The sequence below is a fragment of the Bos javanicus genome, chromosome 5, assembly GCF_032452875.1.
Source record: "Bos javanicus breed banteng chromosome 5, ARS-OSU_banteng_1.0, whole genome shotgun sequence".
NCBI lineage: Eukaryota > Metazoa > Chordata > Mammalia > Artiodactyla > Bovidae > Bos > Bos javanicus.
Genome location: NC_083872.1, coordinates 82,978,515 through 83,004,261, shown reverse-complemented (window position 1 = coordinate 83,004,261; position 25,747 = coordinate 82,978,515). Strand labels below are relative to the sequence as shown.

The window sequence follows — 25,747 nt, the reverse complement described above, 5'->3', positions numbered from 1 at the left end:
ACCAGTCTGTGGTTCCATGTCCAGTTCTAACTGTCGCTTCCTGACCTGCATATAGGTTTCTCAAGAGGCAGGTCAGGTGGTCTGGTATTCCCATCTCTTTCAGAATTTTCCACAGTTTATTGTGATCCACACAGTCAAAGGCTTTGGCATAGTCCATAAAGCAGAAATAGATGTTTTTCTGGAACTCTCTTGCTTTTTCCATGATGCAGCAGATGTTGGGAATTTGATCTCTGGTTCCTCTGCCTTTTCTAAAACCAGCTTGAACATCAGGAAGTTCATGGTTCACGTATTACTGAAGCCTGGCTTGGAGAATTTTGAGCATTACTTTACTAGCGTGTGAGATGAGTGCAATTGTGTGGTAGTTTGAGCATTCTTTGGCATTGCCTTTCTTTGGGACTGGGATGAAACTGACCTTTTCCAGTGCTGTGACCACTGCTGAGTTTTCCAAATTTGCTGACATATTGAGTGCAGCACTTTCACAGCATCATCTTTCAGGATTTGAAATAGCTCAACTGGAATTCCATCACCTCCACTAGCTTTGTTCGTAGTGATGCTTTCTAAGGCCCACTTGACTTCACATTCCAGGATGTCTGGCTCTAGGTGAGTGATCACACCATTGTGATTATCTTGGTCATGAAGATCTTTTTTGTACAGTTCTTCTGTGTATTCTTGCCACCTCTTCTTAATATCTTCTGCTTCTGTTAGGTCCATACCATTACTGTCCTTTATGGAGCCCATCTTTGCATGAAATGTTCCCTTGGTATCTCTAATTTTCTTGAAGAGATCTCTAGCCTTTCCCATTCTATTGTTTTCCTCTATTTCTTTGCATTGATGGCTGAGGAAGGCTTTCTTATCTCTCCTCGCTATTCTTTGGAACTCTGCATTCAAATGGGAATATCTTTCCTTTTCTCCTTTGCTTTTCGCTTCTCTTCTTTTCATGACTATTTGTAAAGCCTCCCCAGACAGCCATTTTTCTTTTTTGCATTTCTTTTCCATGGGGATGGTCTTGATCCCTGTCTCCTGTACAATGTCACAAACCTCAGTCCATAGTTCATCAGGCACTCTATCTAATCAGATCTAGTGTTATATGTCAATTATATCTCAATAAAAAGTTGAGATTTTTACCCTCCAAAAAATTAATTAATTAAAGAATGACACAAATGAACTTACACAACAGAAAGAGACTCACATAGAAAACAAACTTATAGTTGCCAAAGAAGAAAGGGGGGGAATAAATTGGGAATTGATGATTAATAGATACAAACTACTATATATAAAATAGATGAACAAGGACCTACTATATCACGGAGAACTATATTCAGTATCTTTTAATAATCTATGATATAATGGAAAAGAAACTGAAAAAGAAAATATATATGTGTGTGTAATCACTTTGCTATACACATGAATCATTGTAAATCAACTATACTTCAATTAAAAAAAAAACCACATATGATCCCCTGGCTTTGTAACTTGAGTATATATTTTGAGTAATTCATTCACTGCTCATTGGCATTAGTTCTCAGAATTAAGCTAAAAGTTTGCCCTTTTGTAACAAGTTCCTTTTGGCTTGATATAAAATGTGGCAGTAGATGCATTTATTCAGGCAGTTTTTTCCTACCCTTCATGACCTTCTTTTGTCCTTCCAGAAAACACTGTGGATGTGGCTTTAAACTGTTATAATTGTAAGAAGGCTTCACTAGTGGCTCAGACAGTAAAGAATCCACCTGCAATGTGGCAGACCTGGGTTCGATCCCTGGCTTAGGAAGATCCCCTCGAGGAGGGCATGGCAACCCAGTCCAGTATTCTTGTCTAGAGAATCCCCATGGACAGAGGAGCCTGACAGGCTACAGTCCATGGGGTCGCAAAGACTCTGGTCGGACACAACTGAGCAACTAAACACACAAGCACATAATTGCTATAAGTCATTTTGGCCTCCACATCATTTTTTCATGTCCGTCTTCTAAACTTTGGGACCACATATACTTGTGTAAAAATATTTGGCTGAGGGATAAGCAGAAATCCAGACCATTCACTGCCTTCCAAGCCCTGGTCTATGGCTATGTCAGCCTAAAGAAAGAGCCAGCTTTTCTTGATATGCTCAATATGCTAGCATGGCCCCATTCCAAGGATTATTTTTCTATGTTCTATTTGAAATTGCTATAAGGTTTTATCAATCCAATTCTATTTCCTTATCTAAAATATTTAGTTTTTTAAAAATAGCCCCTCCAATTCTTAGTACCTGCAGTAAGTACTAATTACCCATCCTGATAATTCTATTACTCATCCCAACAATTCTTGCCTTCTTATCATTAGACTATGAAGTGAGAATTTGTATCTGTGAGAACATATACATTACAGGGTAATACGGCATCTGGCAAAAGCCCTGGTACTTAACACATCAATACCTCGGCATTGGTGGTGACATTAACAATATGCATATAAAACACTAGTGGGTCAAGAACTGACCATTCAGATACACAGAGCTTAAAGTAGTTGCTTTAACATTTTTCTTCACCTTAAAAAAATCACCTATGGTGTTTCTGAATTCTAGGGGACATACTGATGCTGGAGAAACATCATTGCTTCCTTGCAGCTCTCAGTCATCAGAAGGTAAGCTTAGTTTTAGGTGTGAAGACTTATTACTAAGAAAGTTATCATCTTTATCTGTCTTGGAGAGGGAAAAATTTCTAAGTGAACTTGAAAAGATTTCAGTGGGTTGAGTTATCCTCCTCAGAATTCCCACAGTACTTTGGTCACACTTCTGTTATAATCTTATATTGTATTGCAATAAGTTGTTCACTCAACTGGCGCACTGCTAGACTGTAAGAGCAGAAATGGTGTTCTACTTATTATCAACCACCAGCTGCTAGCATAGTTCCTTGTATATTAGAGCGCTCAAATGTCTATTGGTCAAATTTATGAAAAGCACCAAGGGGAAGTTATTGTAGCTGTTCACCACAGGAATATGTTAATATATTATTTGCATTAAGAAAAATCAACGTATTAGGAAATATTAAAAGTAGAGTCATTCAGCCATAAAAACGAATGAAATATTGCCATTTGCAGCAATATGATTGGACCTAGAGCTTGTTATACTAAGTGAAGTAAGTCAGAGAAAGACAAATATGATATCACTTATAGGTGGGATCTAAAAAAAAAGAATACACATAAATATATTTACAAAACAGAAATAGACTCACAGACATAGAAAACAAATTTATGGTTATCACAGGGGAAATAGCGGGGTTGAGAGGGATAAATTAGGAGTATGGGATTAACAGATACACACAGCTATATGTAAAATAATAAGAATTTCATATATAGCACAGGGAACTGTAGTCAATATCTTGTAATAACCTATAATGGAGAGAATCTGAAAAAGAATGTATATACACATATATATGTACAACTGAATCACTTTGCTGTACATCTGGAACTAACAATATTATAAATCAACTATACCTCAATAAAAGAAAAAAAATAATATTGCTCTGCCTTTAGTGTGGAGGTTAAAGTGTGAAGAACTGTCTATACTGAAGGGTTATAGGTCATGATGGACCCCTCAATGACTTCCCACATACTTGATTCACATCAGTCTTTATAAGCATCTTAAACCATTATGAGAATGTTTGTAAGGTAAGCATGAATGTTTCTAACATTTTAGGATGCAGCTGGTTTGTTTCTCTTATAGAGAGAAATAGGAAATATATTTGAATTGAAAAAATATATTGACCAAGTTATATACTTTTTAAAGTCCTCAGTTGAATCTTTTGTTATGATTTAGGATCCTCTAGACAGTCTTTTATTAGTGTGCCTGGGACGTCTACGGAAATACTACTCGGTGCTGGTAGTATCGGAACAGATGTTGCAAGCGAACTTCTGGACTTACAAAGGTAATGTTTGATTACTGCAAATACTTTCACAAGTAGAATCATCATCTTATTAACCATACAAATATTAAAAAACCAATAGGTTTCCTGTATGCAAACAGTAACCAGTTTAATAATATAATGGAAGAGATCACTTTTATAGTAGCAACTTAATTTGTAAAGTCCTTCCTAAACATCGCACAGAACCTGGAATTCATTAAGATAAAAATGGATAAATTTAATTGTATAAAAACTCAAACATAACTATAACCATTGTAATTAACAAGGCTAAAAGACAAATTATAAGCCATAGAAAATGTGTGTATTACATAGGATAAAATACACTAATTATCTTAATATATGAAACTTTTGACTGTGTGGATCACAACAAACTGAAAAATTCTTAAAGAGATGGGAATACCAGACCACCTGACCTGCCTCCTAGGAAATCTGTATGCAGGTCAGGAAGCAACAGTTAGAACTGGACATGGAACAGCAGACTGGTTCCAAATTGGGAAAGGAGTACATCAAGGCTGTATATTATCACCCTGCTTATTTAACTTACATGCAGAGTACATCATGAGAAATGCTGGACTGGATGAAGCACAAGCTAGAATCAAGATTGCCAGGAGAGATATCAATAAGCTCAGATATGCAGATGACACCACCCTTATGGCAGAAAGTGAAGAGGAACTAAAAAGCCTCTTGATGAAAGTGAAAGAGGAGAGTGAAAAAGTTGGCTTAAAGCTCAACACCGCAGATGGTGACTACAGCCATGAAATTAAAAGATGCTTGCTCCTTGTAAGAAAAGCTATGACCAACCTAGACAGTGTATTTTGAGTATTATTTTACTAGCGTGTGAGATGAGTGCAATTGTGCGGTAGTTTGAGCATTCTTTGGCATTGCCTTTCTTTGGGACTGGGATGAAAACTGACTTTTTCCAGTCCTGTGGCCACTGCTGAGTTTTCCAAATTTGCTGGCATATTGACTGCAGCACTCTCACAGCATCATCTTTCAGGATTTGAAATAGCTCCACTGGAATTCCATCACCTCCACTAGCTTTGTTCATAGTGATGCTTTCTAAGGCCGACTTGACTTCACATTCCAGGATGTCTGGCTCTAGGTGAGTGATCACACCATTGTGATTATCTGGGTTGTGAAGATCTTTTTTGTATAGTTCTTCTGTGTATTCTTGCCACCTCTTCTTAATATCTTCTGCTTCTGTTAGGTCCATACCATTTCTGTGCTTTATGGAGCCCATCTTTGCATGAAATGTTCCCTTGGTATCTCTGATTTTCTTGAAGAGATCTCTAGTCTTTCCCATTCTGTTGTTTTCCTCTATTTCTTTGCATTGATGGCTGAGGAAGGCTTTCTTATCTCTTCTTGCTGTTCTTTGGAACTCTGCATTCAAATGGGAATATCTTTCCTTTTCTCCTTTGCTTTTCGCTTCTCTTCTTTTCACAGCTATTCGTAAGGCCTCCCCAGATAGCCATTTTTCTTTTTTGCATTTCTTTTCCATGGGGATGGTCTTGATCCCTGTTTCCTATACAATGTTAAGAACCTCCATCCATAGTTCATCAGGCACTCTATCAGATCTAATCCCTTAAATCTATTTCTCACTTCCACTGTGTAATCATAAGGGATTTGATTTAGGTCATACCTGAATGGTCTAATGGTTTTCTCTACTTTCTTCAATTTAAGTCTGATTTTGGCAATAAGGAGTTCATGATCTGAGCCACAGTCAGCTCCCGGTCTTGTTTTTGCTGACTGTATAGAGCTTCTCCATCTTTGGCTGCAAAGAATATAATCAATCTGATTTTGGTGTTGACTATCTGGTGATGTCCATGTGTAGAGTCTTCTCTTGTGTTGTTGAGAGAGGGTGTTTGCTATGACCAGTGTGTTCTCTTGGCAAAACTCTATTAGCCTTTGCCCTGCTTCATTCCATATTCCAAGGCCAAATTTGCCTGTTACTCCAGGTGTTTCTTGACTTCCTACTTTTGCAAACCATGCATGTAAGAAGACTCTTGTGAGTCCCTTGGACTGCAAAGAGATCCAACCAGTCCATCTTAAAGGAGATCAATCCTGGGTGTTCATTGGAGGGACTGATGCTGAGGCTGAAACTCCAATACTTTGGCCACCTCATGCAAAGAGTTGACTCATTGGAAAAGACCCTGATGCTGGGAGGGATTGGGGGTGGGAGAAGAAGGGGACAACAGAGGATGAGATGGCTGGATGGCATCACCAACTCAATGCACATGAGTTTGGGTGAACTCTGGGAGTTGGTGATGGACAGGGAGGCCTTGCGTGCTGCAATTCATGGGGTCGCAAAGAGTCGGACAAGACTGAGCAACTGAACTGAACTGAACTGAGACAGCACATTAAAAAGCAGAGACGTTACTTTGCCAACAAAGGTCCCTCTAGTCAAAGCTATGGTTTTTCCAGTAGACATGTATGGACGTGAGAGTTGGACTATAAAGAAAGCTGAATGCCAAAGAATTGATGCTTTTGAACTGTGGTGTTGGAGAAGACTCTTGAGAGTCTCTTGGACTGCAAGGACATCCAACCAGTCAATCCTAAAGGAAATCAGTCCTGAATATTCATTGGAAGGACTGATGCTGAAGCTGAAACTCCAATACTTTGGCCACCTGACGTGAAGAACTGACTCATTGGAAAAGACCCTGATGCTGGGAAAGATTGAAGGCAGGAGAAGGGGATGACAGAGGATGAAATGGTTGGATGGCATCACCAGCTCGATGGATATGAGTTTGAGTAAACTCTGGGAGGTGGTGATGGACAGGGAGGCCTAGCGTGCTGCAGTCCATGGGGTCACAAAGAGTTGGACATGACTGAGTGACTGAACTGAACTGATGAAGCATTTTATAGTATAAAGTTATTTAATGTTATATTAAAGTTTATGTATCATAAATTTTATATATAAAACTTTATGGATAGTGTAAAGAATACAGTTGTCAAGGAAGTTTTAAAAATAGCTCAATATTAAAAAAAAATAGTTGGAGAGTAGACTTGGAAAAAAAAACAAATGGCCAAGAAACTTTAAAAATTGCTCAATCCCACTCATAGTTAAAATTATATATATATATATATATATACACATACATATATATATACACATACATATATATATATACACAAAATTAAATGATAATAAGATACCCATTTTCATTTAGGAGATTGTCAAAAGTTTGCAAGTTTGATAATATTGGTGAGAGTGCAAGGAAACAGTCAAACTGTCCATGGGAGCATAAATTAGTGAAGGCTCTTGGAGGGTAATTTAATAATACCCATCAAAAATGTAGTTGTATATAATCATAGACTCAACAACCCTACCTCAGAAGCAAATATTCTTTTACAACTGCAGAAAGATCCATGAATAAGACTGTTTCTTGCTGCACTTGTCTACAGTCGAGATTTAAATATTTATCATAACCACAACTTATTATGGTTTATCCATACAATGTTATACTTTGCAACAGTTAAATATTAGGTAGCTCTATCTATGCTAATATGGAAAGAACTTTATATGGTTAATAGGAAAAAAGCACAGAAATAGAACAAAAGAATAGTATTATGGGCTTCCCTGGTGGCTCAGACAGTAAAACATCTGCCTGCAATGCAGGAGACCTGGGTTCGATCTCTGGGTCAGGAAGATCCCCTGGAGAAGGAAATGGCAACCCACTCCAGTTCTCTTGCCTGGAAAATTCCATGGACAGAGGAAGCTATTAGGCAACAGTCCATGGAATTGCAAAGAATCAGACACAACTGAGCAGCTTCACTTTCACTTTCATAAGGAAGAAAAGATATGTGTGGATATATGTGAATATGCATATATGCAGGCCCATAATTACTCATCTAAAACCCTTTAGGCAGGTTTTAGATAAATTTTGAACTCAGAATTTCCTTAGATTTTAGAAAAATAATGTTTTAGAATTCAAGTTTTTTAGAGGTAGGTATAATACCCCCAGAAAACAGTTATATCATGGGCTTGCTGCTAAGTCACTTCAGTCGTGTCCAAGTCTGTGTGACCCCAGAGACGGCAGCCCATCAGGCTCCCCCATCCCTGGGATTCTCCAGGCAAGAACACTGGAGTGGGTTGCCATTTCCTTCTCCAATGCATGAAAATGGAAAGTGAAAGTGAAGTCGCTCAGTTGTGTCCAACCCTCAGCGACCCCATGGACTGCAGCCCACCAGGCTCCTCCGTCCATGGGATTTTCCAGGCAAGAGTACTGGAGTGGGTTGCCATTGCCTTCTCCGATATCATGGGCAGTACTCCATAATAATTAAATCAGTATTTCTCCAGTGATAAGTATTTACAGATTAAGTGGTGAAGTGTGTAGGAGGAAAGGGGAGTATGAGTTTGGGTTAAATACATTTAACAAGATTAGGAAAGGACAGTTTTTTTAAATTAATTTATTTTTAAATGAAACAAGGATGAATATTTTTAATGACAAAAGATACAATGCACAAAGAAAATAGACATCATAAATCATTAGGCATCTAACAACAAAGAAACAAAGAACATAAAGCAAAAATCAGAAGAAAAAGATATATAATCGGCAGCTGCAGCCGCCCATGTTGCTCCCTGATTCATGGTTGTGGGTGCTCCGGACTTGGTGCCTCTGGGGGGAGTGGCCAGTGGGCCTGCATCTCAAGTCTGTGGGATTTGAGGCTGGGCTGCTGTGGCCGCCTCCTTCTGGTGCCTGGGCCACCCTGATAAGTAAGGCTAGGGCAAAGCAGGTTGACCAGCACACATCTGGAGATCTCCCTGGCTGGGGAGGATGGGAGCAGGCTGAGGGGATCATGTCCAGGAGGAAACTCCACCTCTCCACCACTGAACGTGTCATCAAAGAGATCAAGCCCTGAGCCTTTGGAGTGGGAGCACTGACTCCAAGACCCAGACTACCAGAGAATTAACCCTAGGGAGTATCAAATAGTGAGAACTCACACAAAGGAAACCACTTGAATACAAGACCCAGTACCACCCTGTGCAGGACACCTCATCTAAACAATAAACAAAGCAAAAACACAAACCCAATCATCAGCAGACAGGATCACCACCTCACTCAGCCTTGCCCATCAGAGGAAAAACAAACAAGCAAACAAACAAAAACTTAGCACGAATCTCACCCTATACGAAGCTTACACAAACTACTGGACCAAACTTACCAGGGCCAAAAGGAAGAAAGAATTCAACCTTGAAGACTGGAAAAAGGAGTCCTCAAACACAGTAAGTTAAAAAAAAGATAATGGAAAGGCAGAAAAATATTACACAAATGAAGGAACAAACTAGAAACACAGAAGTCCAAATATTTGAAGAGGAAATAGGCAAACTACCTGAAAAAGAATTCAGAATAATGATGGTAAAGATGATCAAAAACCTTGAAAACAAAATGGAGAAAATGCAAGAATCAACAAAGACCTAGAAGAATTAAAGAATAAACATACAGAGACAAACAATTACTGAAATTAAAAATACTCTAGAATGGACCAATAGCAGAATATCTGAAGCAGAAAAACGAATCAGTGAGCTGGAAGATAAAATGGAGGAAATAACTTTTGAAGAGCAGAATAAAGTAAAAAGAATGAAAAGAATTGAGGATAGTCTCAGAGACGTCTGGGACAATATCAAACACACCAACATTAGAATAATAGGGGTCCCAGAAGAAGAAAAGAAAAAGAAGGGGTATGAGAAAATGTTTGAAGAGATTATAGTTGAAAATTTCCCCAACATGGAAAAGAAAATAGTCAATCAAGTCCAAGAGACACAAAGAGTCCCATACAGGATAAACCCAAGAGGAAATACACCACAACAACATAGACAGACTAAACATACAAAGAAAGAATATTAAAAGCAACAAGGGAAAAGCAACAACTAACATACGAGGGAAATCCTGTATGCTTAACAGCTGATTTTTCAGCAGAAACTGCAGGCCAGAAGGGAATGGCAGGATATATTTAAAGTACTGAAAGGGAAACATCTACAACCAAGATTACTGTACCCGTCAAGGACCTCATTCAAAATTGATGGAGAAATCAAAAGCTTTTCAGACAAGCAAAAGTTGAGAGAATTCAGTACCACCAAACCAGCTTTACAACAAATGTTAAATGGACTTACATAATCAAGAAATAGAAGAGAAAGATCTACAGAAACAAACCCCAAACAATTAGGAAAATGGCAATAGGAACAAATACATCAATAATTACTTTAAATGTAAGTGGATTAAATGCTCCAACCAAAAGTCACAGACTGGCTGAGTGGATACAAAAAAAAAAAAAAAAACCCATATATATGCTGTCTACAAGAAATCCATTTCAGACCTAAAGACATATATAGACTGAAAGTGAGAGGATGGAAAAATATATTCCATGCAATTGGGAAGCAAAAGAAAGCTGGAGTAGCAACCCTCATATCAATCAAAATAGACCTTAAAATAAAGATTACAAGAGATAAGGAAGGACACTACATAATGATCAAGGGATCAATTCAAGAGGAAGACATAACAATTGTAAATATCTATGCACCTATATCCTCAACAAAATTTTAGCAAACAGAATTCTGCAACACATCAAAAAGCTCATAAACCATAATCAAGTTGGGTTTATTCCAGGGATGCAAGGATTTCTTCAGTATATGCAAATCAATCAGTGTTAACATTAATATTAATAAACTATATTAACAAATTGAAAGATAAAAACTGTATGATAACCTCAATAGATGTAGAAAAAGCCTTTGACAAAATTCAGCACCCATTTATTTAAAACTCTCCCCAAAAAATGGGCATAGAAGGAACCTACCTCAACACAGTAAAGGCCATATATGATAAGCCTACAGCAAACATTATTCTCAATGGTGAAAAACTGAAAGCATTCCCCCTAAGATCAGGAACAAGACAAGGGTGTCCACTTTCACCTCTATTATTCAACATTGTTCTGGAAGTCCTAGCTACAGCAATCAGAGAAGAAAAAGAAATAAAACAAATCCAGATGGGAAAAGAAGTAAAGCTCTCACTGTTTGCAGTTGACATGAAACTGTACATAGAAAACCCTAAAGATAGTATCAGAAAATTACTAGAGTTAATCAGTGAATTTAGAAAAGTTGCAGGATACAAAATCAATACACAGATATCACTTGCATTTCTATATACTAACAATGAAAAATCAGAAAGAGAAATTAAGGAATAAATACCATTTACCATTGCAAACAAACAAAGAATTAAATAGTTAGGAATAAACTTACCTAGGAAGACAAAAGAACTGTACCTAGAAAATTATAAGACACTGATGAAAGAAATCAAAGATGACATAAACAGACGGAGAGATATTCCATGTTCCTGGGTGGGAAGAATCAATATTGTGAAAATGACTACACTACCAAACACAATCTACAGATTCAGTGTGATCCCTATCAAATTGCCAATGGCATTTTTCAGAGAACTAGAACAAAAAATTTTACAATTCATATGAAAACACAAAAGACCCCGAATAGCCAAAGCAGTCTTGAGAAAGAAGAATGAAGCTGGAGGAATCAAACTTCCTGACGTCAGATTATACTACAAAGCTACAGTCATCAATACAGAATGGTACTGGCACAAAAACAGAAATATAGACCAATGGAACAAGATAGAAAGCCCAGAAATAAACCCATGCACCTATGGGTACCTTACTTTTGACAAAGGAGGCAAGAATATACAATGGGGCAAAGTCAGCCTCTTCAATCAATGGTGCTGGGATAACTGGACAGCTACATGTAAACAAATGAAATTAGAACACGTCTTAACACCACACACAAAGATAAAATGGGTTAAAGATCTAAATGTAAGACCAGAAACTATAAAACTCTTAGAGGAAAACATAGGCAGAACACTCGATAACATAAATCAAAGCAATATCATCTATGACCCACCTCCTAGAGTAATGGAAATAAAAACAAAAGTAAACAGGTGGGACCTGATTAAACTTAAAAGCTTTTGCACAGCAAAGAAAACCATAAGCAAGGTGAAAAGACAACCCTCAGAATGGGAGAAAATAATAAGAAATGAAACAACTGACAAAGGATTAATTTCCAAAATATACAAAGCAGCTCATACAACTCAATACTGGAAAAACAAACAACGCAATCAAAAAGTGGGAAAAAGACCTAAACAGACATTTCTCCAAAGGAGACATACAGATGGCTAAAAAACACATGAAAAGATGCTCAACATCGCTCATTATTAGAGACATGCAAATCAAAACTATAATGAGATAGCACCTCACACCGGTCAGAATGATCATCATCAAAATGTCTACAAACAACAAATGCTGGAGAGGGTGTGGAGAAAAGGGAACGCTCTTGCACTGTTGGTGGGAATGTAAATTGATATAGCCACAGTGGAAGATGGTATGGAGATTCCTTAAAAAACTAGGAATAAAATCACCATATGACCAAGCAATCCCACTCCTAGGCATATACTCTGAGGAAACCAAAATTGAAAAAGACACATGTATCCCATTGTTCATTGCAGCACTATTTCCAATAGCTAGGACATGGAAGCAACCTAGATGTCCATTGACAGATGAATGGATAAAGAAGTTGTGGCACATATACACAATGGAATATTACTCAGCCATAAAGGGAATGCTTTTGAGTCAGTTCTAATGAGGTGGATGAACCTAGAACTTATTATACTGAAGTAAGTCAGAACTTATTCTGAACTTATTCTGAAGTAAGTCAGAAAGAGAAAGATAAATATCATATTCTAATGCATATGTATGGAATCTAGAAAAATGATACTGAAAAATTTATTTACAGGGTGGCAGTGGAGAAACAGACATAGAGAATAGACTTATGGACATGGGGAGAGGGGAGGAGAGGGTGAGATGTATGGAAAGAGTAACATGGAAACTTACATTACCATATGTAAAATAGATAGCCAACAGGAATTTGTTGTATGGCTCAAGAAACTCAAACAGGGGCTCTGTTATCAACCTAGAGGGATGGAACGGGGAGGGAAAAGGGAGGGAAGTTCAAAAGGGAGGGGATATATGTATACCTATGGCTAATTCATGTTGAGGTTTGACAGAAAACAACAAAATTCTGTAAAGCAATTATCCTTCAATAAAAAAATAAATAAAAATTTTAAAGATATATAATCATAAAGAAAAAATAAAATCATAGTGAGACATATTAACATTTCTCTGAGAATATCTTATCAAATGCAGAAAAAATAGGAATAGGAGCATCTTGAATGATGTTATTAATAATTTACATATAATACATTTATATTTATATTAATTTTACATCCTACACAAAAACATTTAAAATTTTATATCTCATACATTGTTATTAGGTGAGGAAAGGACAATTACTGAAGCAGTTTGGTGGGTATATGAAATTTCTTTATATTATCTGCTTTTATATCTCTTTGGAGTTTTCCATAATAGCTCTAAAATGTATTTCTGAAGTGAATTGTAAATATTTGTACTAAGTAGCACAAAGTTCAACCAAGAAAATTACTCTGAGTAGGGTTATAGTCCAACTCCCTTTGTCTGCATGTGGATATCCAGTTTTCTCACATAATTTGCTGAAAAGACTATTCCTTCTCCCATTGAATGGTCTTGGCACCCTTGTTGAAAATCATTTTTTGACTGTATATGCTGGAAGGGCAACATAAGGAAAGCAAAAATTGAGCCAGACGTTGCTAGCTGGGAACTATTAGAATGTGCAGGCTGCAGTGTATGGAGTTTTATGTATGGAGGCACCTTGGCCAGTGTATGGCGTTGAGTAGGAGAAAGCATGCTGGTTTCAGCAAACAACAAGGAGATTCACTGAGGAAGAGATCAGGCCACTGAGCAACGGAGTTTTAACTCAGTTAAGTAGGAGAAAGCATGCTGGTTTCAGCAAACAACAAGGAGATTCACTGAGGAAGAGATCAGGCCACTGAGCAACGGAGTTTTAACTCAGTTAAAAGGGACTGCTGCTGCTGCTAAGTCACTTCAGTCGTGTCCGACTCTGTGCGACCCCATAGACGGCAGCCCACCAGGCTCCGCCGTCCCTGGGATTCTCCAGGCAAGAACACTGGAGTGGGTTGCCATTTCCTTCTCCAATGCATGAAAGTGAAAAGTGAAAGTGAAGTCGCTCAGTCGTGTCCGACTCTTAGCAACCCCATGGACTGCAGCCCACCAGGCTCCTCCATCCATGGGATTTTCCAGGCAAGAGTACTGGAGTGGGGTGCCATTGCCTTCTCCGTAAAAGGGACTGAGGTGAAGTTAAATAGCAGGTTTTTGCCCAGTAAACTAATATGAAGAAAGCCATATTTCAGAATCTGGTAGTGACATGCATGGTTAGGGGAAGTTAGCTTTTTTCATCTTTAAACAAGGGCTAGAGTGGTTGGTGATTTTAAACCTTGAACCACAGAATGAGCAGTCAGCCAAGCTATATACATTACATTGTGAAAAATCTCCAAGACATGTCACTAATCTTTTTATCTATGTTTCCTACCTAATTCATTTCATTTTTCTGTTTTGATTTCTCCCTCTATAATTTCTTGTCAGCTGCATCCCTGGAAATACACAAGGCCATGTTATGTTTATGCCATTATGTATCACATAATTGAGCATTTAGTAATATATAATATTGTAAGTTTTATATATTAAGTTTTGAAGAGATTTGTTATCTCTTCAAAAGCCTTATGATCATGTTTTTATCTTCATGTATTTGTACCTGGAGATGACCTATTATAGTAAAAACATGACGTATTTTCCACTTAAAGAAAAGGTTGCAGAGTGTTAGAAAATCTTTCTTTAGTTCTGCTTTTTAGTATCCTGATAAGAACTGATTCTTGATGTCAGTGCCTATTTTGAACTGTGTAATTGTTCCATTACTATGCAAAGTGTTGTATTAAGACAGGTAACATGATGTACTTAAGAGCTTTCACCTTGGGGTTTTATGTTTCTATTTACTACAGTGTTTTCAGCACTCTGTAGTCAAATATATGTCTGGCTCTGAACAAGTCTAATGATGAAAACTGTTGTGATATTCAGTCTTTATGTTCCTCCCTGTATTTTTATCAGTAGACTGTATTAAGAAGAGAAATTTCTCTAAAATGTATATACATAGACATATAACATGTTTTATGTGTAATTTTTGAAGGTTACAGTCATCTTCATCCCTTGATTCAAGTCCAACAGATTTATTGAAAGATACACACACTCTCAACTGCAGGAATGTAAGTACTATTATAAGTGATAATATTCATGAAATAAATGAATGATAAATTGGTCCTTGTTGATTATTTCTTTTGAGAAAAGAGGCAATCCTGTAAAAAAAAAAAAAATGACTTCTTTCCAGAGTTTTTAAGAGGCAGTGTAGAATAGTGGTTAATAGTGAAGTTGCTGGGACCATAATGTCTGGGTCCAAGTTTTGATTCACCTGCTGGGATAACCTCCTGTGTATTTTTTAAACTCTGCATCTCAGCTTCCTCATTTGTAAAACAGGAATTAATAATAGCTCCAGTTTCTTGTAGTGGTGTGTGAATTAAATGATTTAATACACAAAGAAACAAAAAACCTCACAGTTCCTGGGACATAGTATGTGCTCAATAAATAATAGTTGTTATTTTAACAAACTCCAAGTCTATGGATTAAAAGTATTCCTTATGGTCTGGAAGAAAGCTTAATATAAGCTACAAAATAAGTACTACCTACTATTTAATTCAATTGAACAAATATTAGCAATTTTAAATACATACAAAATGTGTGTACTGAGCACTGAATATATGGAAGACCCTCATATAATATAATTGTGATGTATCCCAGACAACAAAATGCTCTAAAGTAGGTATACTTCCCAGGTGGCACTGGTGGTAAAGAACCCACCCATCAACGTAGGAGACGTAAGAGAATCGGATTTAATCCCTGGGTCAGGAAGAGCCCCTGGAGTAGTAAATGGCAACCCACTCCAGGATTCTTACCTGGGAAATCCCATGGACAGAGGAGCCTGGTGGCCTATGGTCCATGGGGTCGAAAAGAGTCAGACACAACTGAAATGACATAGGACACAGCACATGAGAATATAGGAGAGAAGAGAAATTAAATCTGACCAGGGACAAAAGAGAACCTGAAAATATCTTTTTATATTAACATAGACTTTTGTTCTGGTATTTTCAAGTTTTACTCATACATTTAACACCTGTTTATTGGGTATGCATTTTGTGCCAGACTATATACCAGAAACAGGGATTTAAGTCCTTGTAGCACACAAGAATCTCTGAGTAATGTATGTTATGTAGGCATTATGATAAAGTTTATCAACTGAATCAGGCAATATAGGTAAACAATTTCTTTTGATGAGCTATATTGAACATCAGTTTGTTTGGCCTATGTCTGTGTAACACTATTACAACTTTTGGTAAAAGTCTCTGGTTTAATACATTCCCTATTCCAAAGCAGTATTTCCCACTGTAGCTTTGGATGAGATATAGTTTTACCATCATTTTAAAAATACTGAAATGTGTTTCCTTCTTAATCTAAAACTTTCCCTTATGTGTAATTGTATACTCTAGTTATGATTATGAATAATGTAGGAGCTTTGGAGTCAGACGGACTTGAGTTAGAATCATGGCTCCAACGCTTTAGACAAGATATTAGACTCTTTAGGCCTCAGATTCTTGACCTCACAATATTTATAACATGAAACAAAATTTTATTTGTGGAGTACTAAGCATAGGACACTCAGTCAGTGCAAATTGCCATATTGTTCATGACAGCACACCCACATATGAAAACTGGTAAGAAATATTTATTTCATTCAAATAGGAAACTTACTGTTTTTTATTTTGTCATTACAGATGTCAGATAAGGAGTTGATTACCCCAAGTCCATCTGAAATAGGGGAACGAGAAGCTACAAAGCAAAACCAAAGTGCTACTGCGCCCCTCAGTCATGAACCACTCCTCGGTAAGATTTCTTTCACAATGGACCACCATTTTGGTTTTCCAAAAACTCTTTTTTTAATCACTATAGTTTCAGGTTTAGGAAATTTCTAAATATGCAAACAGCTTTAAAACTAAGTTTTTCCCCCAAACTACAATGAGATATCACCTCACACTGGTCAGGATGACCATCATCAAAAACTCTGCAAATAATATATGTGGGAGAAGGCACGGAGAAAAGAGAACCCTTAACCCTGTTGGTGGGAGCATAAATTGGTACAATGACTATGAAGAACATATGGAGGTTCCTTAAAGTAAAGTTAGAGCTTCCATATGATCCAGCAATCCCACTCGTAGGCATATATCTGGAGAAAACTAATTCGAAAAGATACATGTACCCCAGTGTTTGTAGCAGCATTATTTACAATAGCCAAGACATGGAAGCAACCTAAATGCCCATCAACAGATGAATGGATAAAGAAGATGTGGTATATATACACACAATGGAATATTACTCAGCCGTAAAGAAATGGAATAATGCCATTTGTAGCAACATGGATGCACCTAGAGATTATCATATTAAGTAGATCAGACAGAGAGAGACAAATATCACATAGTATCACATATGTGGAATCTTAAAAAAAAAGACACAAATGAACTTATTTACAAAACAGAAGTAGACCTACAAACAGACAACAAATATAGTTATCAAAGGACAAAGGCAGGGGGAGGGATAAATTAGGAATTTGGGATTATCAGATACAAACCGCTATATATAAAATAGGTTAACAACAAGGTCCTACTATATAGCTCAGGGAACTCTATTCAATATAGTATCACAAACTATAATGGAGAAGAATCTGAAAAAGAATGTATATATATATATATGAATCACTTTGCTGTACACCAAAAACTAACACATTATAAAATCAACTACTTCAAAAAAAAACTAAGATTTTTCATTTAGGATCTTAAATACAGAAATCATAGTGTTAGTTTTTAAGTGTATGCTACTTAGGTGGTACTAGTGGTAACCTGGCTGCCAGTGCAAGAGACATGAGAAATGCAGGTTTGTTCCCTGGGTTGGGAAGATCCGCTGGAAGAGGGCATGGCAACACACTCCAGTATTCTTGCCTGGAGAATCCCATGGACAGAGGAGCCTGGTGGGCTACAGTCCATAGAGTCACAAAGAGTTGGACACAACTTAAGCATCTGAGCACACACAGCACATTCTACGTAATGGACCTGTCATTGAAAGTCTGATTATCAACTGAGTTGTTGTGAATATTATTAAAACACAATTTAAATAAAACTAAAGCTCTCATGTTTAGGGAAAAATTCCATTCTCCAGAAAAAGATTTTTAAAAGATACCAATCATAAAAAGTTTAAGATGTAATTATTCATTTTAACTATACCTATGCAAAGTCCGAATAAAGAAACTTGAAGGGATACAATTTTATGCTCCCCATAACTGCCTCTGATCTCCTGAAAATAAATGTTAAAGAGAATCAGAGGGAAAAAAAGAAAGTGAAAGTGTTAATTGCTCAGTTGTGTTTGACTCTTTGGGAACCCATGGACTGTTGCCCTTCAGACTCCTCTGTCCTTAGAATTCTCCAGGTAAGAATACTGGAGTGGGTAGCTATTTCTTTCTCCAGAGGATCTTTTTGACTTAGCGATCAAACCCAGGTCTCCTGCATTGCAGGCCGATTCTTTACTGTCTGAGCCACTGGGAAAGCCCTGAGAATCAAAAGCCTTGAAGGAACCTGGACATTCAGCTTCACACAAAACCACATATTGCATGCTCAGTCACTAAGTCATGTCTGGCTCTTTGCAGTTCCATTGACTGTAGCCTGCCAGGCTCCTCTGTCCATGGGATTCTCCAAGCAAGAATACTGGAGTGGCTTGCCATTTCCTTCTCCAAAAACCACATATTAATCATCTTAAATTCTATTGTACTTTGGAAGATACTTAGAAACCTTTGATTAATCTCTCACTGTGTTTTAACCATGGATTTCTAGAACCTCTTCATATCTTATTTAAAACACATTTCCGTGGTTCCTCTTTATTTCCTTTTTCAATCAAAAATCTGGGGACCCCTTCCTTTTATTAGAGTCTTTCAGACTTTTGGAAGGTGATGCTTTTGTCTCAGCCTTCTAATTTTGGAGTTAAACAAGCATTTTCACAAGGCAGATTGAAGTTAAATGTCTCCTTCCAGGCTCTATATACAGACATGAATAAACCCCAGCCCTTACCGTCCAACTATCTCAGAGTCTGTACCTCTTAGTGCTTTTATTTTCTATTAGAAAACTCATAGACTAACTCCCTTATGTGCGTCAAATGAGTGAAGTGCAATTTATCTGGCAGCAGATTGTTATGAAAATAGGCAACCCATTAAAAAATATATCTGGCATCTGTAAAACGTATGCTTTGCTTTCAATAATACATTGTATGGTATCCTAACCTTGTTTTGCCATTTTTGATAACTCATTTTTTAACCTCTAAATGTACTTACACAAGCCTGTATTTCAATTTGATAGGAGAAGGAGTCCAGCTGGACTTGGAAGCCCTCTGTGACAATGATGACACAGCCATGGCTGCCTTCATGAATTACTTAGAAGCAGAGGGGGGCCTGGGAGACCCTGGGGACTTCAGTGACATCCACTGGACACTCTAGCATTTGATTTTTAACTCTAAACATGAGAAAAGTCTCAAAGCATTTCATTTACAAAAGACTATATGGTCTTTGTATCCTTTGTATACTGTTTTTATCTCTTATTCCTATTAATGGTCTGCCAGTTTTTATAGATTTGCTCCTGACTTTAATAGGGGTTTGGGGAAATGTGTTTGGGGAAATCTTCAGATTCACAGAATTTTCTATAGACTTCTTTAGTCATCGACATGGCTTCAAACCCACTAGTTGCTATATTTTTGCTAAAATCTTTTTAACCAAGAATGCCACATGTATCTTGTTTTGGTTTTATTTTTGTTTTATGGTGCAGTTGTTTTGAGTTTGGGGAGTTTAATGTGTGGACATTTTCCTTGTAATCTCAGGATTCATTTATAATTGACTTAGAAGATTTGTATAATTTGGAACATTTCCATTCCTCATATATTTTCTTCACTGAGGACAGGGCTTATCCACTTTAAGAAAATAGTGAGTACTTGGACATTTAAAGGGATAGTGCAATTTGTAATTGTGATCACAATGAATACTGTATTCAGTCTTTGTGGACTTGGGCAAGTACAGAACCACAATAGTTATGCTCAGTTGAGCACTTTGAGATAGATTTTAAGTGAGATGATTTCTTATTTAAAACTCAAAAGGAAAAGCAGAGAAAGTTTCAACTTTGCTTGCAGAAAAGGAAAGATCTTGGGCCCTAGAGCTGGGTGATTAGCCTTTGCCTTAATACTCAAGAGTATTAAGATTTACTCTTAATAGAACCACTCAAGATTTTTATTAGAGATAGAACAGGTTTCTGATGCTGAAAAGGTATTTAGCAATAGATTAGTCTTAGTGGAAGAAGTGGGTCCAGGCAGATTCAATGTCTTGCATAATGTCACAATTAAGTTCATATGTCTTTTAATGTTTAATGTGTGTAAACCAGTTTCTTTATACACATTTGGGAAAACAATAGTCTCAGTAGTTAAATGATTAGTTAAGTGACCTAAGAACTAGTTATTGGCTCTCTAAATTATTAGGAAATTACAATTACTATTGCTTGTGCTACTGCTGCTAAGTCACTTCAGTCGTGTCCGACTCTGTGCAATCCCATAGACAGCAGCCCACCAGGCTCCCCTGTCCCTGGGATTCTCCAGGCAAGAACACTGGAGTGGGTTGCCATTTCCTTCTCCAACTATTGCTTGTAACCAAAGGTAATTACATAAATGACAAGTACATTTTTAAAACCATGAGGCAATGAGAAAGAATTTAAAAACCAATTTTCCAGCTATAATTAAAAATTGAAAGCATTTTTAAAACCAGTAATCTAGAAGTGGCTCAAATTGAGTGCAGGAATTAAGGATATTTAAAATACTGTATGTATATCTACATGTTTGAAGATCATAATACCGTAATATTATAATGGTTCCATAATACCTATGGTTTTAATAGCTCTTTCTAGTTTACCAAGTGTATTCCCATATATTCTCTTTTGTGCCTTGCAAGTAAAAGTAAGATAGGCAGGAAACTAATGGGGAAACCCCTGGGAATCCACTCCAGTTTTCTGTGTCATGCTGTCCCTCTCCAGCAGATTTTCCTCAGAGCATCCTTTTTACCTTACATATATATCCTTAGGCTGCAATAGATTAAACTTTCAGACACATTAATGGGCAACACAGTAACAGGCCACGACCAAAACCGTATGTTCCTTCACATGTGACATTTGCAGAGGCCATGTGGGCAAGGATGTATTGACCTATTGTCTTGAGCCAATGCAATATTCCAGCAATGTCAGAGGTTCAGCACCACCTCTGGTTCTGGCATTTGAGAACTTGGGGGACATTCAAGTGTAGAATAAGCCAAAGCCAAAGAAATCCTGCAAGATGGGGGTATTGGTTTGTAGCAGCCTGTGCATGATAGTTGGGCTTCCTGGGTGGCTCATTGGTAAAGAATCTGCCTGCTAATACAGAAGACACAAGAGACTTGGGTGTGATCCCTGGGTTGGGAAGATTCCCTGGAGGAGGAAATGGCAACCCACTCCAGTATTCTTGCCTGGAGAATCTCCATGGACCGAGGAGCCTGGTGGGCTACAGTCCGAGTTGGACACTACTGAGCACACATACACACATATGCACACAAGCATGATAATTAAGTCTGAAGAAGCGTGACAGATATACATACCTGTTCTCTAAGTCAAGTAGAGAGGTCTGCCTACAGAGGTAACATTTCAGGAGCCTGGACCACTGCAGATTGTGCTAAACCTCCAGAGTCAGCCTAATCCAGTGTAGCAGGATAGGTCACTGTGGCCCCTTGACCTCCCAAGGAGGTGGGGTCAACCCTCATGATCCAGGGATCTGAAATGCAGACTTTCTCGAACCTGGTCATTTCTGCTTGCACAGTAGCAGTTCTCTCTCTTTGTAAGAGGAGAGGTTATTCCATAGACTTACGGGTGGATAGTAATTGAATTGCTTTGAACTGAATGCTTTGATCCTTTAGTAACCCACTCTGATGTTTATCTTCTTCCTCTGCACCCAGAATTCAATCCAAGCATTGTATGATACTGTAGCTCTAAGTTCAGTGCTTTCTTCATGCATTCTATTTACACTTGATTGCTGTTAAGAGTGACATATTTTTTATGCTTTACATTATACTGTTTTTTTTTTACTCGAACCAATTAATTTCTTACATGTTGGTGAAAATATCTACCAATTTAATCAAATATCCTAAAAAGAATACTGTTTATTTATGTTTTTAATTCTAAAAATTATCTACATGGGAGGCATGCCTGGATTGGGAGAGCCTGCTAAACTAAATTTCTCTGTGTGACCTCAAGAGAGCCATTTTAACTCTCTGTACCTCAGTTTCCTTATTTGTAAAAAGAGGTTTGATCTCTCCATTTACTTCCTATGGAGTAATGATTCTCACCCATAGGACTCAAACCCATAATCAGATGCTAGAAATATTCAGTTCAGTGTGATAGCCACTGGCCACATGTGGCTACTGAAAACTGGAAACGTGACTTGTATGTATTGAAATGTGCTGTAAATATAAAATGTATACCAGATTTCAAAGACTTAGTATGAAAGAAAAGGAATATAAAATATCACATAACAACTTTATATTGATTACATGTTCAAATAATATTTTGGATATACCAAATTAAACATTAAAATTAATTTTATTTTCTTACTTTTTTAATATGACAACCATAAAGTTTTAAATTACACATGTGATACACATTATATTTTCATTCTTCAGCCCTGCTCTTGGACATTTTATTAAGTGGATATTATTTAAATAGATCAAAATTTATATTATTAAGTATGGGTGTTTACCTCTAATTGCTATAAAGAACATTTATTGATCCTCGGTTCAATGTAAATAATTGTGAACCTTTATCAATGTATCAAACTTAAAACTTTTTTGAAATTAGTAAACTTAGAAGTATTAAACATTCATTAACCTGAAATCAAATAAAACTTGAGATATACACTGTGCTGCTGCTAAGTCACTTCAGTCGTGTCTGACTCTGTGCGACCCCATAGACGGCAGCCCAGCAGGCTCCCCCATCCCTGGGATTCTCCAGGCAATAACACTGGAGTGGCTGGTATACACTGTAGTAGTCACTAAATTTGGAAATCACTGATAAACACAAAAACAAACAGGAAGATACAGAATAGACTTTTGGTAACTAAACAGAAATAAAGGAAAGTATGTAATTACAGTGTCACAGTGGGAAGAGGCTGCGTTCATTGGTTGTCATAATGAGAAATCTCCATAGAGTTTAGGGCACAAGTATATAAAATAGCCAATCTCTAGGTATCAGCCCATGTTTAATGGGTCCAGTTTCAGATCCTGTTCTAAAGAGGAATCTGTCACTCAGGTAGGTCATTGCTGGGCTCTGGAATTAGAGACTCAGGTTTGCCAAACATAGTATCGTGGGCACGAGCAGGGCTGACATCTCACTGGTAGAGTTTTCAGAAGCCATAAGGAAAACCTGCTGAGTGGCCACTAGGGGTCACTTTCTCATCCCTAGAGGGCTTTGTTTTCGTTAATTTTTCTAAGTTCCATGGGGCCTAGGAGAGGCATTTAGGACTTTTGTTCCTAGAATAAGTCTGCCTCTGTTTAATAAAGAATGCTTTTTTAAAAGAAGTCTGGGAAGATCCTTTCCACATAAAATAACAATTTTTGTTTAGGATCATTCCAGATGTGAAACTCACCCAACTGGGGACATGCTTTCTGAATTCGTTTCAGAGTATTTGGTGTGTGTGTGTGTCACTGCTCATACAATCTTGAGTTTAGGTCTGTCTTTTATACAACTTTTAAGGTCTTTTCTGTTTCACTTGCTCTGGTCTATATGTTGGTATTTTTAAAATTTTGTGGGAAATAATGAAGAGTGAAATTAAACTATATTTTGTAGTAACTACTAGTTTGGGGTTTTTATTTAACGTATTACACTTGCTCTAAAAACATATGCCCTTAATTACTTTCTAAAGTGGAAAGAGTGGGTAGAAGATCCAGTGTTCTAAAACCACTGGAGGGTACTTCCGTGGTGGTCCGGTGGCTGAGATTCCACACTCCCAGTGCAGGGGCCTGGGTTCAAGCCTGGGTCAGGGAACTAGAATCCACATGCCACAGCTAAGCGTTCACATGCTGCAACTAAAGATCCCATGTGCTGCAACGAAGCTAGAAGATCCTGCATGCTACAACTACGACCTGGCTCAGCCAAATAAATAAAACCACTGGGAAGGGAGATACATGTCACTTTACACATTTTAGGGTGTGTTCATCAGGATGTGCTAACTGCTATAGCAACTCTAAAATATCAGTGGCTAACCTGGTAAAGGTTTCCTTCTGCTCATATCACATCCAATGTCATCATCACTGTTGGTCTCTCTGACTCTACTTGTCCCTCTTTTTTGCCTCTCCCTCTTTCCTTCTCTCAGCTCTGTTTTTCTCTAAGTGAGTTTTATCCTCTAATGGACCTTCTTCCCCATCAGATCAGATCAGATCAGTCGCTCAGTCGTGTCCGACTCTTTGCAACCCCATGAATTGCAGCACGCCAGGCCTCCCTGTCCATCACCAACTCCCGGAGTTCACTCAAACTCACGTCCATCGAGTCAGTGATGCCATCCAGCCATCTCATCCTCTGTCGTCCCCTTCTCCTCTTGCCCCCAATCCCTCCCAGCATCAGAGTCTTTTCCAATGAGTCAACTCTTCGCATGAGGTGGCCAAAGTACTGGAGTTTCAGCTTTAGCATCATTCCTTCCAAAGAAATCCCAGGGCTGATCTCCTTCAGAATGGACTGGTTGGATCTCCTTGCAGTCCAAGGGACTCTCAAGAGTCTTCTCCAACACCACAGTTCAAAAGCATCAATTCTTTGGCGCTCAGCCTTCTTCACAGTCCAACTCTCACATCCATACATGACCACAGGAAAAACCATAGCCCTGACTAGACAAACCTTTGTTGGCAAAGTAATGTCTCTGCTTTTGAATATGTTATCTAGGTTGGTCATAACTTTCCTCCCAAGGAGTAAGCGTCTTTTAATTTCATGGCTGCAGTCACCATCTGTAGTGATTTTGGAGCCCAGAAAAATAAATTCAGTCACTGTTTCCACTGTTTCCCCATCTATTTCCCATGAAGTGATGGGACCAGATGCCATGATCTTCGTTTTCTGAATGTTGAGCTTTAAGCCAACTTTTTCACTCTCCACTTTCACTTTCATCAAGAGGCTTTTGAATTCCTCTTCACTTTCTGCCATAAGGGTGGAGTCATCTGCATATCTGAGGTTATTGATATTTCTCCCGGCAATCTTGATTCCAGCTTGTGTTTCTTCCAGCCCAGCGTTTCTCATGATGCACTCTGCATATAAGTTAAATAAACAGGGTGACAATATACAGCCTTGACCTGGTCCTTTCCCAATTTGGAACCAGTCTGTTGTTCCCTGTCCAGTTCTAACTGTTGCTTCCTGACCTGCATACAAATTTCTCAAGAGGCAGATCAGGTGGTCTGGTATTCCCATCTCTTTCAGAATTTTTCACAGTTTATTGTGGATGCTCAAAACCTCCAAGCACATATTGCTCTTGTACCTGGCAATTAACAATCAGAAGAGAGCTTCTCTGTTTCCTAGTAACTCACAGAAAAATGTCCATTGAGCAGGCCTCTGTTTCAGCTTGGTTCACATGGACTCTCTTCTGTGGTCAGTAGACTGGAATGAATATACAGATGGCCAGGCTTTGCTCCCATGACCAAACCTAAGTTAAAAAGCATCCTTGAAAGGGAAATC

The 25,747-nt window shown here is 37.9% G+C and overlaps 1 protein-coding gene across 3 annotated transcripts in view; it reads left to right on the top strand.

Moving 5' to 3' along the window:
- The window catches only part of BMAL2 (basic helix-loop-helix ARNT like 2), a 97,697-nt gene extending 77,164 nt beyond the window's left edge, over positions 1 to 20,533 (top strand). For all 3 annotated transcript variants that reach the window (XM_061417563.1, XM_061417561.1, XM_061417562.1), the window contains 5 exons: positions 2,555 to 2,613; positions 3,788 to 3,896; positions 15,022 to 15,097; positions 16,718 to 16,826; positions 19,340 to 20,533. In XM_061417563.1, the coding sequence (XP_061273547.1) occupies positions 2,555 to 2,613; positions 3,788 to 3,896; positions 15,022 to 15,097; positions 16,718 to 16,826; positions 19,340 to 19,476 (490 nt within the window). In that variant the 3' untranslated portion in view covers positions 19,477 to 20,533. The remainder of the gene's footprint in view (positions 1 to 2,554; positions 2,614 to 3,787; positions 3,897 to 15,021; positions 15,098 to 16,717; positions 16,827 to 19,339) is intronic.
- The last annotated feature ends 5,214 nt before the right edge of the window (positions 20,534 to 25,747 follow it).